Source organism: Euprymna scolopes, chromosome 23 (genome assembly GCF_053919585.1).
Source record: "Euprymna scolopes isolate OS-2025 chromosome 23, ASM5391958v1, whole genome shotgun sequence".
NCBI lineage: Eukaryota > Metazoa > Mollusca > Cephalopoda > Sepiida > Sepiolidae > Euprymna > Euprymna scolopes.
The window spans coordinates 39,076,168-39,096,981 of NC_136504.1; the positions used below are offsets into that span (position 1 = coordinate 39,076,168).

At 31.0% G+C, this 20,814-nt stretch overlaps 1 protein-coding gene across 3 annotated transcripts in view; it reads left to right on the forward strand.

The window, feature by feature from the left end:
- LOC145245845 (uncharacterized) overlaps positions 1-20,814 on the forward strand; it is a 152,734-nt gene that overhangs the window by 113,576 nt on the left and 18,344 nt on the right. For all 3 annotated transcript variants that reach the window (XM_080107505.1, XM_080107506.1, XM_080107507.1), the window contains one exon: positions 5,569-6,927. In XM_080107505.1, coding sequence (XP_079963631.1) covers positions 5,569-6,927 — 1,359 coding nt within the window. The remainder of the gene's footprint in view (positions 1-5,568; positions 6,928-20,814) is intronic.

Here is a 20,814-nt window from a genome sequence, read left to right on the forward strand (position 1 = left end):
AGACTAAATTTATTATTACATCTTATATCAGACTAAATTTTATATTACATCTTATATCAGACTAAATTTTACATTACATCTTATATCAGACTAAATTTTATATTACATCTTATATCAGACTAAATTTTATATTCCATCTTATATCAGACTAAATTTTATATTACATCTTATATCAGACTAAATTTTATATTACATCTTATATCAGACTAAATTTTATATTACATCTTATATCAGACTAAATTTATTATTACATCTTATATCAGACTAAATTTTATATTACATCTTATATCAGACTAAATTTATTATTACATCTTATATCAAACTAAATTTTATATTACATCTTATATCAGACTAAATTTTATATTCCATCTTATATCAGACTAAATTTATTATTACATCTTATATCAGACTAAATTTTATATTACATCTTATATCAGACTAAATTTTATATTCCATCTTATATCAGACTAAATTTTATATTCCATCTTATATCAGACTAAATTTATTATTACATCTTATATCAGACTAAATTTATTATTACATCTTATATCAGACTAAATTTTATATTACATCTTATATCAGACTAAATTTTATATTACATCTTATATCAGACTAAATTTTATATTACATCTTATATCAGACTAAATTTTACATTACATCTTATATCAGACTAAATTTTATATTACATCTTATATCAGACTAAATTTTATATTCCATCTTATATCAGACTAAATTTTATATTACATCTTATATCAGACTAAATTTTATATTACATCTTATATCAGACTAAATTTTATATTCCATCTTATATCAGACTAAATTTATTATTACATCTTATATCAGACTAAATTTTATATTACATCTTATATCAGACTAAATTTTATATTACATCTTATATCAGACTAAATTTTATATTACATCTTATATCAGACTAAATTTTATATTACATCTTATATCAGACTAAATTTTATATTACATCTTATATCAGACTAAATTTTATATTCCATCTTATATCAGACTAAATTTATTATTACATCTTATATCAGACTAAATTTTATATTACATCTTATATCAGACTAAATTTTATATTCCATCTTATATCAGACTAAATTTTATATTCCATCTTATATCAGACTAAATTTTATATTACATCTTATATCAGACTAGATTTTATATTCCATCTTATATCAGACTAAATTTATTATTACATCTTATATCAGACTAAATTTTATATTACATCTTATATCAGACTAAATTTTATATTACATCTTATATCAGACTAAATTTTATATTACATCTTATATCAGACTAAATTTATTATTACATCTTATATCAGACTAAATTTTATATTACATCTTATATCAGACTAAATTTTATATTACATCTTATATCAGACTAAATTTTATATTACATCTTATATCAGACTAAATTTTATATTCCATCTTATATCAGACTAAATTTTATATTCCATCTTATATCAGACTAAATTTTATATTACATCTTATATCAGACTAAATTTTATATTTCATCTTATATCAGACTAAATTTTATATTCCATCTTATATCAGACTAAATTTTATATTACATCTTATATCAGACTAAATTTTATATTACATCTTATATCAGACTAAATTTATTATTACATCTTATATCAGACTAAATTTATTATTACATCTTATATCAGACTAAATTTTATATTACATCTTATATCAGACTAAATTTTATATTCCATCTTATATCAGACTAAATTTTATATTCCATCTTATATCAGACTAAATTTTATATTACATCTTATATGAGACTAAATTTTATATTCCATCTTATATCAGACTAAATTTTATATTACATCTTATATCAGACTAAATTTATTATTACATCTTATATCAGACTAAATTTTATATTACATCTTATATCAGACTAAATTTTATATTACATCTTATATCAGACTAAATTTTACATTACATCTTATATCAGACTAAATTTTATATTACATCTTATATCAGACTAAATTTTATATTCCATCTTATATCAGACTAAATTTTATATTACATCTTATATCAGACTAAATTTATTATTACATCTTATATCAGACTAAATTTTATATTACATCTTATATCAGACTAAATTTTATATTACATCTTATATCAGACTAAATTTTATATTACATCTTATATCAGACTAAATTTTATATTACATCCTGTATCAGACTAAATTTTATATTACATCTTATATCAGACTAAATTTTATATTACATCTTATATCAGACTAAATTTTATATTCCATCTTATATCAGACTAAATTTTATATTACATCTTATATCAGACTAAATTTTATATTCCATCTTATATCAGACTAAATTTTATATTACATCTTATATCAGACTAAATTTTATATTACATCTTATATCAGACATCATTTTATATTCCATCTTATATCAGACTAAATTTTATATTACATCTTATATCAGACTAAATTTATTATTACATCTTATATCAGACTAAATTTTATATTACATCTTATATCAGACTAAATTTTATATTACATCTTATATCAGACTAAATTTTATATTACATCTTATATCAGACTAAATTTTATATTCCATCTTATATCAGACTAAATTTATTATTACATCTTATATCAGACTAAATTTTATATTCCATCTTATATCAGACTAAATTTTATATTACATCTTATATCAGACTAAATTTTATATTACATCTTATATCAGACTAAATTTTATATTCCATCTTATATCAGACTAAATTTTATATTACATCTTATATCAGACTAAATTTTATATTACATCTTATATCAGACTAAATTTTATATTACATCTTATATCAGACTAAATTTTATATTACATCTTATATCAGACTAAATTTTATATTACATCTTATATCAGACTAAATTTTATATTCCATCTTATATCAGACTAAATTTTATATTACATCTTATATCAGACTAAATTTTATATTCCATCTTATATCAGACTAAATTTTATATTACATCTTATATCAGACTAAATTTTATATTCCATCTTATATCAGACTAAATTTTATATTACATCTTATATCAGACTAAATTTTATATTACATCTTATATCAGACTAAATTTTATATTACATCTTATATCAGACTAAATTTTATATTACATCTTATATCAGACTAAATTTTATATTACATCTTATATCAGACTAAATTTTATATTCCATCTTATATCAGACTAAATTTTATATTCCATCTTATATCAGACTAAATTTTATATTCCATCTTATATCAGACTAAATTTTATATTACATCTTATATCAGACTAAATTTTATATTACATCTTATATCAGACTAAATTTTATATTACATCTTATATCAGACTAAATTTTGTATTCCATCTTATATCAGACTAAATTTTATATTACATCTTATATCAGACTAAATTTTATATTCCATCTCATATCAGACTAAATTTTATATTACATCTTATATCAGACTAAATTTTATATTACATCTTATATCAGACTAAATTTTATATTCCATCTTATATCAGACTAAATTTATTATTACATCTTATATCAGACTAAATTTTATATTACATCTTATATCAGACTAAATTTTATATTCCATCTTATATCAGACTAAATTTTATATTACATCTTATATCAGACTAAATTTTATATTCCATCTTTTATCAGACTAAATTTTATATTACATCTTATATCAGACTAAATTTTATATTACATCTTATATCAGACTAAATTTTATATTCCATCTTATATCAGACTAAATTTTATATTCCATCTTATATCAGACTAAATTTTATATTACATCTTATATCAGACTAAATTTTATATTACATCTTATATCAGACTAAATTTTATATTACATCTTATATCAGACTAAATTTTATATTACGTCTTATATCAGACTAAATTTTATATTACATCCAGTATTAAATACAATGTTATATCACATTTTATATTAAATTTCATTTTATATTACATCTAGTATTAAATTTGATTTAATATTACACCTGATATTGAATTAAATGTTATATTACATCTGGTATATAATTAAATCTTATATTTCATCTGAAATTGAATTAAATTTAATATTGTGCAAATGATTAAATTTTGTCTTAGATCAGATATCAGATAAAATATTATATTTAATCTGAGATTAAATCACAAATTTAATAAAATGTAATATTACATAGGTGATAAAATTTAATCGCTGATCAAATCTCAGATTGAATTAAATTTTACATTACATCTGAGATTGAAATTAGTCAGATCAAATCACAGATAAAATCAAATTTTACATTACATCTGAGATTGTATTTAGTCAGATCAAATCACAGATTAAATAAAATTTAATATTACATATGTGATGACATTTAATCTTAGATTAAATCTCAGATCGAATTAAATTTTATATTACATGTGAAATTATAGTTTGTCTTAGATCAAAACTTACATCTGAGGTCGAATTAAATTCTGTATTACACATGTGATTGAATTAAATTTAATATTACACATGTGATTAAATTTAATTTTAGATCAAATCTCAGATTAAATAAAGATCAAAACTAAGATTATATAATAATTTTTTATTGCATATATGATAAAATTTAATCTTAAATCAAATCTTGAATTAAATAAAATTCTAGTTATTTTTCATTATAGTAGCGAAATTCAAAAATCGAAATATTTAATCGGAAGTAAAACCAATGGTATTTACTTAATTGTCATGTCACAGTAATAAACATATCCAAAAATTATGAAAAACGATAGATAGAAAATCAATTATTAATGAAAATTAACTTTTTAATACACTCATAGATTTTATTGAATTTTTTTCACATTTTTGATTGAATATGAAATCATACACTTAATTGAATTTCTGATCGCATTTCTGAATGAAGTTTTGAATCAAATAATAGATTTTATTGAATTTTTTTCACATTTTTGATTGAATATGAAATCATACACTTAATTGAATTTCTGATCGCATTTCTGAATAAAGTTTTGAATCAAATAATAGATTTTATTGAATTTTTTTCACATTTTTGATTGAATATGAAATCATACACTTAATTGAATTTCTGATCGCATTTCTGAATGAAGTTTTGAATCAAATAATAGATTTAATTGAATTTTTTTCACATTTTTGATTGAATATGAAATCATACACTTAATTGAATTTCTGATCGCATTTCTGAATGAAGTTTTGAATCAAATAATAGATTTAATTGAATTTTTTGATGAAATCTCGGATTTGACTTTTTTGATCACATACAAGATTAAAAGGTTTTTTATCTACTTAAATTAATCTTTAGATTATATATTAGATAAAATTAAATTTTAGATTATATACTGCAACTTTTCTACTAACATTTTTTGAAATTGATTTGGGTTTAATGGTGTAGTTAATCTCTTAAAAATTCCACAGCATCTTTGTATCGATTTCATAATAATGTATGCAGAAAGAAATCAAATTTAAAGTTAACACAATTGAATTGTATTTTTATTCACTAATTGTTTTTTTGTCTTTTATAATTCTGATTTCCTTTCTGTAGATTCTAAAGAAGCCATTCCCAAAAGAAGACAGGAACTTTCACATTTAAAATACGATTATGATCATTTGCAATGGGTTCAATTTTTGAATTACTCTGGTAAGAGAGACAGATTGGATCAGGCTGTTCATCATTTTGAGAAATGTCTGTTGAACCCGTCTGAAATCTCACATAGTCATTATGAGGAAAACTCTGTTTCTATTGAATCAACCTTTGATTCTTTATCTGATGCGACAAACATTTCAGCAACTCAAAGTGAGGTTAAAGAACTTTTATTATTTTATGATTTACCATCCAAAATAAAGACAGCTATTAAAGAGCAATTTGATTCAGATTTATTACAAAATTCTGTCCTTGTTCCAAGAAACTATGCAGACGAATTTAAAAAATATCTAAATGAACTCAGAACATTGACTTACAATGATAAATTACACATCCCTTCAGAGATTGAATCATCACAACTTCAACATCACGTGGAAAAAATATGCCAACAATATTCGCCAATAAAATGTGCAATTTCCAGCGATGAAAAACAAGTACTTTTCAGAGGCCTAACTTTTGAAAATATCCAAGCAGCAAAACATCAATTGGAATTGTTTTTGGGTCTTAGAGAAAATGTTTCAGTTTCTCATGACCGATTCAACACCTCAGAATCAAACGCCATGTCTTCATCTGACTATAAATCCAAAGAATTTCAAGATGTACAGGATGATTCAATAACCTACGAAAAACCTGAAGATCGAGCTGTGTCTACAAATGTACAAATTCACCATAAACCGGTGTTTAAATCTTCGTATGAACCTGTACCATCGGGCCACAGACCAAGATTTAGATCTGCATCTTCGCTTGAACCATCTTATGATAAAACAGAAGAGAGCAGCAATAAGCTTTCGAATATTTCTCATCAACAAAAACAAAGTCAAGCGTTTGATTTGGATTCTCAAAACAAGAAAACTACACAAGATAAGGATTGTTTTACAATTAAAGATGGTTTCATTGTTAAGATTTATCAAGGTAATATTCTGACTGCCAATGTGGAAGGCATTGTCAATGCAGCCAATAAATACCTAATGCACGGTGCTGGACTTGCTCGTGCTATTATTAAAGCTGCTGGAGATGATGTCCATACAGAAGGACAAGCCAAACTTATGAACAGAAAGTTAAATGATGGAGATGTGTTATCCACCTCTTCAGGTAATCTCACCCGATACAAATACATCATCCATGCTGTTGGGCCAATGCGTTCACAAACAACTTCAGATGATTATTGCAGACAAAAGGTTGCTGAGACCGTGTTCAACTCCCTGGAAGAGGCTACACGTTTAAATCTCTCATCTGTAGCCTTGCCAGCAATAAGCTCTGGTAAGTATATTTCAAATTGTATATTCACAGGATATTTAGAATAAATTTGACACTTGCAAAGGAAAGAAAAGTGTCATATCTTGGCCAATAATTGATGTATTATCAAAATTCAAAATGCATCTACTAAAGAATCATTTGCCAGATATTGCTCACTTGAAAAAGCTGCCCTAATCATCCACCACGGCTTCCATACTGGACCTAAACCGAAAATATGCAGCCTTAATGGTGTCTTTCAGTTTAAATATGGCTGTTACAGGTGGCGCAGTTAATGTATTTCTTAAATATTTTCCATATATATAACCCCAGGATATGACATTAAAAATTAGTAACAAAATACAGTACAGTATATAAAATAGACATGTATATAATCAAATAACATAAATAACACTATAAGGTGGGGCAAATACCATAACCAGGGTCCAAAAAACATTGTATTCCACATCATAACCTGAAAAAAATGTATCTTAGGGCCACTGTATTTTCATGAACAAAGCTTCTTTCTTAGAACTTCATATCTGTGGAACTCTCTTCCATTTGTCTGCTTTCCAGCTGACTACAATATGGACATCTTCAAGTCCAACGTAAATAAGTTCTTGATGAGCCATTCCCCCTAAGTAATCCAATTTACTAAATTTTCACTACTAACAATTACTACGACATTGTTCCATTGACCACTGTACACTTATTAACCTTTATCCTCAAGTGGCCTCTGAGCCTTGATAAGTATTGCTGCCTTTGTTAATATATATATATAAGAACAAATAGTTAATAAAACATGTTAAAAAACACTTTGAAAAAGAGTTAAAAACATATTTAATTTTAAAAAGAAAGCACTAAATAAGTGGATAGTCCTTAATCCACGGAGTTTCGAAGAAATACTTTCCTTCTCATCAGAGGGTAGGATTTAGCAAAATGCGGGATCGGATTTTGCTTGCAAAAGTATTTAATGAAACTACAAATAAATCAAAGATCTTACTTGATAACAAAAAGTGAAGCAGAGGGAATAGAGTGAAGAAAAAAAAAGTGATTTCACAGAAATGGATAGTCTGGTGAAAGGTAAAGTATCCAAAAATGCAGAATCCAAAAACGTTGGTTAAATTTCCATTCCCACAAGTAAAATCCAAGGGAATCGTGTAATTATATATATATATATATATATATATATATATATATATATATATATATAGAGAGAGAGAGAGAGATACAGTATGTATTTCTTAAATATTTTCCATATATAATAGTCTATGAGATTGCAATAAGCCAGATATTCAAACTGGCAGCTGGAGCACACAGCCTTCATGATATTCTTCAAAAAGACACATTAACACCTGTTTGAGCCTGATAATCAGCTTCTCTTTGTGTTGAAAGTATAAGTAGTGTCTTACTTAAGTGTGCTCCACACATAATAATCCATGAGATTGCAATCAGGCAAGTAGAGGGGTGGGGTGGGGGCAGCTTTTTGGATTGGCACTTGGAGATTTCATTGTTTGATCCTTGCAGTCAGCTTCTGTTTTTGTTAAAGCTCTTATAGTTAGTGTCTTTCTTAACTGTACTCCACACATAATAGTCAACAGGATTGCAAGTAGGTGACCGGAGAGGACATATTTTCAAACTTGCAGATATAACTCACGTGGAAAGTTGTACATGGCTTTTATGTTGTTCTTCAAGAGACACTTAACACCAGTTAAGTGTCACGTGAAGAACAGTTTATCCTGGCAATCAGCCTCAACTTTGTGTACAAGGTGGTATAGTTAGTGGTTTACTGTACTGTGCTCCACACATAATAGTTCCTGAGATTGCAATCAGGTGGGTAGAAGAGGGCAGGTTTTGGTAATGTATCTTGAAGCACAATCATGTTGACACACTGGTTCTCGCCAGATCACCGAACTTAAGGCACATTGAGCCTAACCAGTACCAGATGGGTGACCATTTGGGAAGGCGAGGCACTGTATGTACTGCGAGGTAAAATACCAGATTGAGAAACTGACGTGGTCTATCCTTCTCTTGAGGGTAGATGGGACTCTCTTAAGCTGTGGTAGGAACCTCATCTAGTGATGGCATCACAATAAAAAATACCCTTGATAGCCCTGGTGAAGCATCAAGTATACAACTACCAACAAGATTTGAATTACACTACAAACTTGTGTAGTGAGTTCAATCTTGACTATGGTCGCACTGGATAGATGGATCCTGAAGCACAACGTGTTCTTCAATAGAAACCTGAACACCAGTTCGATCCTTGCAACCAGCTTCTCTTTTTGTAAAAGGTATTATAGAGTCTTTCTTAACTGTAACCCACACATAATAGTCCTTGGGATTGCAATCAGGTAAGTAGCGGGGACAGACTTGTACCTGAATCACACGGTCTTCATGGTGTTTTAGAGACAAGTAGACACCAGTTTGACCCAGGCAATTAGTGTCTCTTTTTATTATAAGTGTTATAGATAGTGTCTTTTTTAACTGTGTTCCACACATAATAATAGATTAGAATACAATCAGGCGAGGAGAGAAGAGTTGATTTTGGCACTTAGAGCACACAGCCTTCATGGTGTTCTTCAGGAGACACCTGAGCACCAGTTTGATTCTGGCAATCAGCATCTTTTTTGTTAAAGATCGTATAGTCTTTCTTAACTGTTCTCCACGCATAATAGTCAGTGTGATTGCAATCAAGCTAATGGACAAAGCAAATGTTGGGACTGTTAAAGTTGTGTAAGTTTCTGAAAACGATAAATGGAGCCGAGTCCTGTCACTACACATATTGCTTTTGCACGGCTACTCTCTTCATCCAGTGCTTGACAACAGTGCACTGCCACTTGGTATTGCCAGTTGAATTGAGTGTATCCCTTTTCGAAGATGATGTGAGGCAGTCTGACATGGCTTTTACTGGTAGTACATTCGAAGGCCATCTTCAGTTCTCAAACTTGCCAACAATGCGCAGAAACCAATAAACATTGCACTTTATTATTATCAAATAATTCCAATCGTTCTTTCGAATATAAAAACAATTCATTTATTGCAAACTATCATCCTCATCTTTTAGTTGTTGTTTCACAACGTTTGAGTCAACTATTCCTCTGGCCTTCGTCAGGTGCTAACCGCGATGGGATAGGAACTCTGAATCTTCTGAGAATGCATTCTCAGCAATTACTGCCTTCCATAGTTGTTTTTCGTTTCACTACGTTTTTGCCAACAAAGCCCCTTGCCAGCTTTGGGTAGGATTGAAAATGCTATCTTCAGACAATGCTCACCTGGAACTGTAGAGATTCAACATCTCTATTCACTGCGCCACGAGCCCCGAATAGTTGGCCGAAACGTCATGAAACAACAGCTAATAAAGATGAGAATAATAGTCCACAATAAATAAATGAATAAATAATACTCATCTCAATAAACATTTCAATTTTTTAAATAATAAAAACAATTGTCAAGTATATCCTGTATTGTAATTAATTTACTTTCAAATACAAATAAAAATATGTAAACATTAACTTCAATCAAACATAGACATTTTTTTATTGATGGTTGACCTCATCAAGACCTGGGAGCCACTCGAAGATAAGTGTTTAAGAGATTGTCAATGGTGGGCAGCAACCCAGTATAGCCACCTGAATTGAGTTTGAATTCCTTTTTGAACATGTGAGGCAGCATGAAGTTGCTTGGAACACACTCAAAAGTCATCACAGTTTGGTTTTCATAACTAGGGGTATGACAAGAGAATATTCTTATCATTGTTTTGACTCTCGAGTATATATCCGACACAGTTAGACATAGTTGAGAAACATATCATCTATAAATATAAAAGCGAAAATGTATGTATGTATGTGTCTTCGCTTTTTCTGTGTGTCTACAAAAGGCTTTTTTCAGAGAAGCGGTCGCTCGCTTCACAACTTTTTAAAACTTTTTATATCACATATAAATCGTAATATCTCACAGTTAACAACGAAGCTCGCCTGTCTATTTAATTTGCTCGATTTCAGGAAGATAAATATTCAACATTTGTCGCTCGCCGCATGTGGGTTAGTCTTTTTCCTATAACATCTTGGGGGGGGGGGCGTTCAGCAGTAAATGAAATCCCCCAGTCAAACTTGACCTCATTAACTCATTAAAACGGGCACCCGCTAAATCCAAGTAATTAAATAAATTCAAACGTGTTTCTGTTAGCATGTCGCAGTGGGGGCAATGGTTAACATTGCACATTTTTTTTTTTCACACTTTAATTTACAACTTTGCGTTAGCGGTTCGGGTTCGATCCTCACACTTACTTTTTTTTTTTTAACCCCCCCCCCCCCAGAGTTTCCACACACACCTCCAAATACCCAGGCAACGCCAGGTACCTCTCGCTAGTTCTATATAAAATTATAAAAGATATTAACTGATATATACTCAAGAGTTAAAATAATGAAAAGAATATTGTCATAGCCCTATTCATAACACATTGAATTTGTACAAACTATAGACTAGCCATGAATGACGGGACTTTGATGAATCTGTTTAGTTCATACCTTTATGAATTTATATCAAAAGTTTTTAGCAGACACACATACATACATACATACATACATACATACATACATACATACATTTTCGCTTTTATATATATACTAGCTGTACCCGGCCACGCGTTGCTGTGGCTCAGTTTGTTAAAATGGAACACATGTGAAAGTAGAGAAAAGTTTGATTCTTTTTTTCAAGAGAATGTACAAATTATTTATTTTTTTTTAACAGATGTTAAGAAAAATAAACAGAAAAATACTTCCATCATTAATTATGCAAAAAAATAAATAAAATGTTGATTTAGTGTTTCAATATGCTTATTACGATAAAACTTGCTGAGTATGCACTGTTTTACGGTTGTTGTAAAAATGGAACGGAAACTTAAATTTCGCTTCGTTTTAATCTTTCTTAATTTTTTAATTGTGCCCCCCTTAAACGAATATAATCCCAACAGTAACATTCAACAATTGTACTTTATGTATATAAAACACAAAATATTTATTAAAAAAAAAAATTAAAAAAAAAAAAGTCAATAACGAAAGGGAAATAATTCTATTTTTAAACGAAAAAGTCAGTTTACTTAACTTACTGTATTAATGCTATTTTTTTTAAGCAAGAAAAAAAAAAGGTAAATATCCAGATACGCTACTACAGAACACCGACCACTCTAATTTGTTTTTTTATAGGTAATTGAGGTCGCTGACAATGAATCTGATAGTCAAACTTGGGGCAAATTTACCGTTTGCATGGTATTTACCCCTGAACCCACGAACTTCTTTCCACCATTTTGCAGCTTCCGTTTATGCTACGCGCATGCACGCTGTAGCATAAACGACGGCTTCACCAAGCAAACTACGTTGGGGGAGGGGATTTTTTTTTTCAAGACATAGAATTGTCTAATTTCCAAAAATACATTATAGCGCTTTTTGGGTGGAAAATTTAAAATTAGCTGAAAAAGAAATGAAATAAGAAAAGGAAAGCACACCAAGTTGGAGTGGGGGGGGGTAATTTATCTGTTTTTTTTTTTTTTTTTACCTGGAACATCGTATTTTCAAATTTTCCGTAAGTAACGCACCGACATTTACCAATTAGAACACCATTTAACATTTTCCGAAGATTTTACTTTGTACATTGGGGACGCGAGCCGGGGGGGGGGGGATGTGATGTTGGCGCACGCGCCACAACATCACCCCTCCCCCCCAAACAAATTAGAGTTGTCGGTGTTCTGTAGTAGCGTATCTGGATATTTACCAAAAGAAAATATTTAGGTTTGGCTATAAATTCCTAAACTCATTTCACCCTAAATAATTTAGGTGACTGAAATAGGAATCTAATTGAATCTTTAATTTCCTGAATAGTATGCGAGAATTATGGACTTTAGGGGCTTTTTTCGTAATGTTACTGTAAAAATTATTTTTTATTGTTACAAATTACGATGCTTTAAAAGAAGCAAAAATAAATTCTTGCGTTTTTTATTTACTACTGAAAACCATAACTTTAGTAAAGGTATTTTTTGTTTAAACAAAATAAAACATTTTCACTAAGAGTTAAGTAAAAATAATTAGTTCATTATATTCTGCGATTATTATTTGAAAAATAATGCAATTTTCATTAAAATTCGTTAATTTCCTGATTTTTGGTGAATTTTTAAGTAAAGGGAGGAGTCAAAATGTGTATACACTTTGAGCGTCGGCATTCATTTTGCGACCACGTGTGGTTAATTTAAATTAAAGTTCAATCACATGGTTACATTATCATGTTATTAAACCCATTGAAAATTTACCGATATTGTAAACACATTCTGTTTACATTAAGCCTGTAGTGTTTTTTTAGTGATGCAATATTGTTAACTGAGATTTAAAAAAACCCGCGAGATCAGGAGAAAGAAATGTCCAGAAAATCGCTAGAGTTTTAACTTATCGTCTGAAATTTTCAAAAATCGCTAATTCCTCCCCCCCCCCAAAAAAAACTCCATAATGTTCCGTGTTTTCTCACTATGGGTTTGTATTACTGTACACATAGATTCGAAAAAGTTGTCAAAAAACAAATATATAACAAATAAATGTTATCAAAGGCAAGATAAGTTACTTTTCTACCTAACTGGATATATTTTTCGTGTTTTTATTCAATGTAACATGTTTATTCAGCTCGAAAACCATACAGTGTTTACCGATGTATTGGAACATTCAAGATTGAGTTTGATTCTCTCTTTAACACGGTAAGTTTGGGAAAAGATGTTATAAATAAAAAACCGGATAAAATACTGTTAAAAACTCGCTCAATACATGTTACTGTGACATAGGTTGACATATATTCGGCAGGTTTTTAATAGTATTTTGTATAGTTTTTTATTTATAACACCTTTTTCCAAACTTATGGTGTTAAAGAGGGTGTGAGACGCCATCTTGAATTTTCGAATACATCGGTAAACACTATGTTTTTCGAGCTGAATAAATATGTTACATTGAATAAAAACACGAAAAATATATCCAGTTTGGCAGAGAAGTAACTTATCTTGCCTTTGATAACATTTATTTGTTATATATTTGTTTTTTGACAACGTTTTCGAATCTATGTGTACAGTAATACAAACCCAAACTTCGGAGGTTGGAATCCCACCCCCCACCTAAAATGTACTTGGAAAAATCGATTTTATAGTGAGATTTAAGAATGGTTAGTCGAAAAAAAAGGTGAAAAACAAAACAAATAATCAATTACCAAAGGCAATAAATGCTACTTTTCTTTTACTTACATTGAATATTTTCAAGCGCTTTTCTTTATTTTTTAATAATCTAATGCGGGTGTGTGGGTGCCAAATACCTCCAGATTTTCTAGAATTTCCTGCTAGATTGTAAACGGAATCTCCAGATCTAGCAGGAAAACCGCTAAATTGTAACACTGGTCACGTGACAGGAAGCGGTAATAAATAATTGTCCCTAAATAAAAAAAAATCCACCTATTTATCATAGAAAAATTAAGTATAATGTTATAATTAAAAAGAAATATATAAAAACAAACATATTATACCAAAACGTGGAAGCCATCTGTCCAGTGGTTTTTTAGACAATTAATTCCAAACGAACGAACAGTTACATTTTTATATATATAGACTAGCGGGGCTACCCGGCGTTGCTCGGGACCGTATAAACAATGAAAAAATTGAATTTGGTTTTGTAATATATTTATTATTCTTATGAGAGAGGAATTTTATATGTTCATGTATCATTTACTATTTCGAGCAAAAGAATATTTTACCTACATAAGACAGGTATTACACATATGAAATGATTGTATCTTACCTAGGATAGGTAATTTACAGCATGTATATGCAATAACAGGTAATATGCAACATATTTATCTCATCAAATCCCAAGCGATGCCAGGTATTTTGCTAATATATATTCTCACCTATTTCATTCAATCCCGGGCAACGCTGGGTGTTTTGCTAGTATATATTTCAATCAATCTCATGAAATCCTGGGCGACGCAAGGTATTCTGTTAGTATATATTTCAATCAATCTAATTCAATCCTAGGCAGCGCCAAGTATTCTGTTAGTATATATTTCATCTATCTCATTACATCCCAGGTGACCATGTATTCTGCTTGCATACATTTGCATGTATCTCATTGAATCCAGGGTGAGTCCGGGTAATCTGTAAGTATATATGTTGACGTATCTCGTTGAATCCCATAAAGAGAGAGCGAGTGGCACAGATAAAATTTCCAACATAGACCCCCATTACGAGGTTTCCTTTTCCAATAACATTAGAGCTCTACGTTCCAACTTTCCAAAGGTTGAAACACAATTATGAAAGAACAAACCCGACCTATTGTTCCTGTGCAAAACAGAGAATGCCAGATATAGTCGGCTAGCATACTTCCTAACTTTCGGCGTGGTTGCTATCAGAAGTAGTGACAAGGCAAATCAGTTCCTTGTCTAATCACTTTCTTCCAAGTTTTCCTTGTCCAACCAAACTGCAGTATAATGTAATATTGTCGTCGATATAATTTATGGCTCGATTTTTTACAAAGTATATACACTCTGATAACCATGACTTTTGTAATCAAACAATAAACAAAGTTTTATTTTATTTTACAGATGATAATGTGACAAGCGAGAGAGTTTGGTTCAGTATGAGGTGATGTGTGTTTGTTGCGGTGACAAAAAAAGTGTGTCAGCTCTTCTCTCTCTTCTATTTCTGTCTTTGTTTTTACTTATATTTACATCACCCTCACATTCCTTGATCGGAATCTAATTGTTTGCTTATTTTAAGCTTAGATTTGAAATTCAGTTTGCTTATTGTTCTGCCTTTAAGCAATTCCAATCCCGTTAAAATGTCTTCTCTTATTGTTTCATGATCTCGATTCTTCGATCGGAATTTCGGGTTGACATCATCACCAGCAATCCAATTTACATCTGGTTTTGCCTGGATCTGATATTTTCTGGCGTTGTCCATCACCTATGCTACAGCGGTTTATCCAGGAGGATTGACGCTCCATATGATCAGACTAACATAATTTAGGATTCATCCTAAGGATAACCTCTATCAGTAAATCCTCTGACTTGATGATTTGAGATTTAACATTGCAGATCCATCTGACATTTAACTGTTGTTGAATAAGGGATGGCTGGGTGAGGGACTGGCATTCACTGCCACATAACCCACTGCCTTGTAGGTTAGACCCACCACTTACAACTGTGGTTGGTGATAGGAAAGGCATCTGACTTTAAATACATTCTTGGTTCTAATAAGGTAACATAAATCCTAACTTCCAGCATGGCTGTTACTGGAAGCCATGACAATGTAAATCAGTTCCTTCGGGGGGGGGGGGGGGGTTCTTACGCCTATATATCTATCTTTATTTATTTATGTTTTTTTCATTACGTTTTTATGATCTTTCTTTTTTAATTTAATAATCATTGAAAAGTTGTTTTTTTCGGTCTTATTTTAATTAAGAATTATTAAAACTAGTTTTATTTTTTTATTATTATTATTGAAAAAACGTTTTGTGCTCTGTTTTTAAAAAAAAAAGAATTATTGAAAACACTTAAAAAAAATTTTTTTTTTTTAACTATTTTGGGAATATTATGTATTGGATATGTTTTTTATGATGTTTGAAATGTTGTTATTTTGATTTCAATAATTTTATTTTTTTATACTTCTATAAAGGTATATTTATTATATTAATTAAAAAAAACAACTTATGTTTAAAATTAAAAAGAAAACATAGTTTTATAATTTCATAAACATATTTTTTATACAATTTTAAATAAAATAAAAACTTATTTTTAAAAGTGCAAATAAAGACTGCTATTTTTATCTCTATAATTTTGTTAATTTTTATTGTATACTTTTTCAGTAATGTTCTTATATTTTATTTCAATAAATCGCTTCACAATAAAATAACTGAAGAACAATAAAAGTGAAGGAACTGATTTACCTTGTCACTGCTTCCGGTAGCAAACACGTCAGAAGTTAGGAAGTACATTAGCTGACTATAACTGGAATTCTCTGTTTTGTACAGGAACAATAGGTTGAGTTTGTTTTCCCATAATTATGTTTCAACCTTTGGAAGGTTGGAACATAGAGCCCTGATGTTGGAAAAGAAGTTGGGGTTCTGGGTTTACATTTACGTTATTTATTATGACTTGCCATGTCGAGGTTGGAAAATTTGTGGTAGAGGTAAGTTAATAACCCTTTATTAAGAGGAAAGCAAGAGAGAGAGACAGAGAGTGAGAGAGAAAAACAGAGTGAGAGAGAAAAACATTGCCATTTTTGTAGACAAACCCGACCTATTGTTCCTGTGCAAAACAGAGAATTTAAAAAAAAAAGAATTATTAATCTTGTGATCAAAAAACCAAGATCAAAAAATCTTGTGATCAAAAAACCAAGATCAAGTTAAAACGGAACGAACCGATGGGACTTTGGTGAATCTGCTCGTATTTTTTATGAATTTATGTGGAGAGAACAAGCGGCACAAATATAAATTCAGCGAAACCGTTTGCTGCATCACGTGCATTTAATCTAGATAAATTATTTTCGTTTTAAATTAAAACTGAATTTTATATAAAAAAATAAAAGATGTTTAAAACTTGCTTAAATTATTTGTCATTTTAACGTGTAGAAGAAAAAATTATTCTACATAAGTCAAAATAAAAGTTGTTTAAATTGTCATGAAATGCAAAAAGGATGCAGCAAAGGATTTTGCTGAATTTATTTGTACCACTTGCTCTCTCTCTCTCTCTCTCTCTCTCTCTCTCTCTCTCTTCACATAAATTCGTAAAGATACGAACTAAACAGATTAACCGAAGTCCCGCCGATTCGTTCCGTTTGACGCAATCTTAGTTTTTGATCGCAAGGTCAAGGCTGCTTATTAGTCTCTGTATTGACAACTGGTCAGCCATATTGATTTTTTATTTAAGGAGTTTTTTTCCCATAATTGTGTTTCAACCTCTAGAAAGTTGGAGCATAGAGCCTTGATGTTGTAAAAGGAGAGAGATAATCATATACCAAGGGAGGGGGGGGGCAAAGCATGTAATTATGTGCCAGGGGGGGGACACATGTAATTATATGCCAGCGGAGGGGGGGGGGGCCAGTAATTATATGCCAGCGAGGGGGGGGACAGGTTGTTATATGCTAGCGGGGGGGGGGGTATTTATATGCACGGGGAGGGGGAGGTAAAGCATGTAATTATATGTCAATGGTAGGGGGCAAAACATGTAATTATATGCCAGGGAGGGCACATGTAATTATATGTCAGTAGTGAGAGGGGCAAAACATGCAATTATATACCAGTGGAGGTGTGGGACATGTAATTATATGCCAGCAGTAGGGGGGGGACAAGTAATCATATGCCAGGGGGGGGGAGGGGGCAAAGCATATAATTATATGTCAACAGTGAGGGGCAAAACATGTAATTATATGCCTGGGAGGGCACATGTAATTAGCGGGGGGGGGGGAACATGCACTTATATGCCAGCGGAGGGGGGGAATGTAATTATATGCCAGAGGGAGGGGGGGCAGGTAATTATATGCCAGCAGGGGGGGGGCAAACATGCACTTATATGCCAGTGGAGGGGGGGACATGTAATTATATGCCAGCGGGAGGGGGGGCAAAACACATAATTATATGCCAGCGGGGGGGGGCAAAACATGTAATTATATACCAGCAAGGGAGGGCAAAACAGGTAATCATATGCCAGCGGGGGGGGTGGGGACACAAGTAATTATATGCCAGCAGTGGAGGGGGCAAAACAGGTAATTAATATGCCAATGGAGAGGGGGGGGGGGCCAAATTTTGTGACTGCCCCGGACGGCAAAAATTGATGCTACGCCACTGGTCACATTACAAGTGAATTGGTATCAACAGCTGAACGATCAGCAATAACGTGCCAAATAAAAAATAAAGAATATACTTGTAGTTAGAGTACGATAATAAGAGGAACAAAGAAAATGAAAACTTTTTTGTAGACTTCATTTGTCATCTGATGTTTGTAATAGAAACGAATAAACGTGTAACAAGATTGCCTCGAGAAGATCAACAAATCAGGATTGTAAGGATTGAGGCTTAAGTCACATTCGAATATGAGTGTTGCACTTGCACCATTCCACATTCCAACAACTTCTGGAAGATCCCTATGAAAGTTGTCTTGTATTGACGTGTCAATGACCCTTATCACAGCCTCTTTCATCTCCTCAATTGTCTCATAACGACAGCCTCTAAAGTTTTCCTTGAGCTTATAGAATAACTAAAAATCCCAGGGAGCAAGGTCTGGACTATAAGGAGGGTGAAGAACTGTCTTGATGCCCATCTTGATCAAATAGTCTGTGATCTTCTCTGAGCATCATTGAAATAAACTTCACGCAAATCTTCAGTATCTTCAGTTCCTCACAAATAATTGTGTGTACAGTTCCCACACTGACATCAACTTGTGCACTTATTGTCTCTATAGACACACAACGGTTCTTATCCATGAAATTCTTTATTTGGCCAATCAACTCTGATGTTCTGATTCCCTTACTCCTCCTGCATCTCTCATAATCCCTTATAGACTTTCTGCCTTCCTTGAATCTCTTATGCCACTCAAAACTGATGCTCAATTTATACAAGGATGGTTCAAAAGTTGAAGTATTCTATACATTCCTGTTGCATTTTTTTCCAAGTTTAAAACAGAATTTCATTGCATATCATTCTTCTCACGTGTCCTCACGTCCAGATTGCATTTTTGAAATTCACCAACTGTGACAATCAGACTTTAGTAGGGAGTATTCCAATTCCTGCTGTAGCTGTACATTTGAACCTGAAATCATAAAACTTGGTCAGTCATCTCATAAGATGTATAGCAATAACATAATGAATTGTCAAGAGTCAACAGCAATTTTAAATGTCTGTACAAAATAGTCTGGAAACTTATTGAAGGCACCTCTTAACATGCTGCCTTTTTAACAAAACTGCAGCCATATAACAAAACTTGTAGGGTAGGTCCATCGCTTACAAATGTGGTTTGCGATAGGAAGGGCATCCAACCTTAAAAGCATTCTCTGTACAAAAATAATAGATAGCAATCACACATGATTAATGAAACTGCTTAAAGAATATATATATAAGAATATAGTATATCCAGCTAAAAGACAAACACTACAAAAAAAAAAAGACTTACAAAGTTTGTATATTCTTGATTGGTGTTGCCCTGGATGAATAATATCAAAATTTTAGAAAAATTAATTCATTCTCTGAGGTCAACTGGATCAGGTTTCGCCATGTGTGTGTCGGGGGCAGTTTTTCAATGTTATTATGTACTAATTTGAAAGAAGATGCTGATAAATCTTTTATATAAAGGAGAATCGTCTATATGTATGTCCAGATGGAGAGGAATGGGCTTAGCAGAGTAGGAAGAGGAGATTGGGAAGAGAAGGTTTTATAAAAACATGTTAAACTTTGGCTCCAGACAATGCCAGGGAGCTCTGCTAGTTTTTTTGTTTTTTTTTTTTATATAAAGGACAGTTGTGTGTGTGTGTGTGTGTGTGTGTGTGTGTGTGTGTGTGTGTGTGTGTGTGTGTGTGTGTGTGTGTGTGTGTCGATCCAGCTAAAACTCAACAACAACTATACAAACACCCACAAAGTTAGTATTTTCTTGCTCGGCGTTGCCCTAGATGAATAATATCTTTGACCTTAATCTAGTGCAGATTTCTTCATGGGGTTGGGGTCTATTTTCCAGCCACTAAATAAAGGGAACTAAGATTGTTTATCAATGAGTTAACTCGATTATGCTGACTAATCTACATAACTGAGAGTTGTATGTCTATATGTGAGTGTATGTTCAGAGAGAGGAATAGAAAGAGTAAAAAAGAATGAATGAACAGATGAGAGAGAGATAAAGTCTTAATAG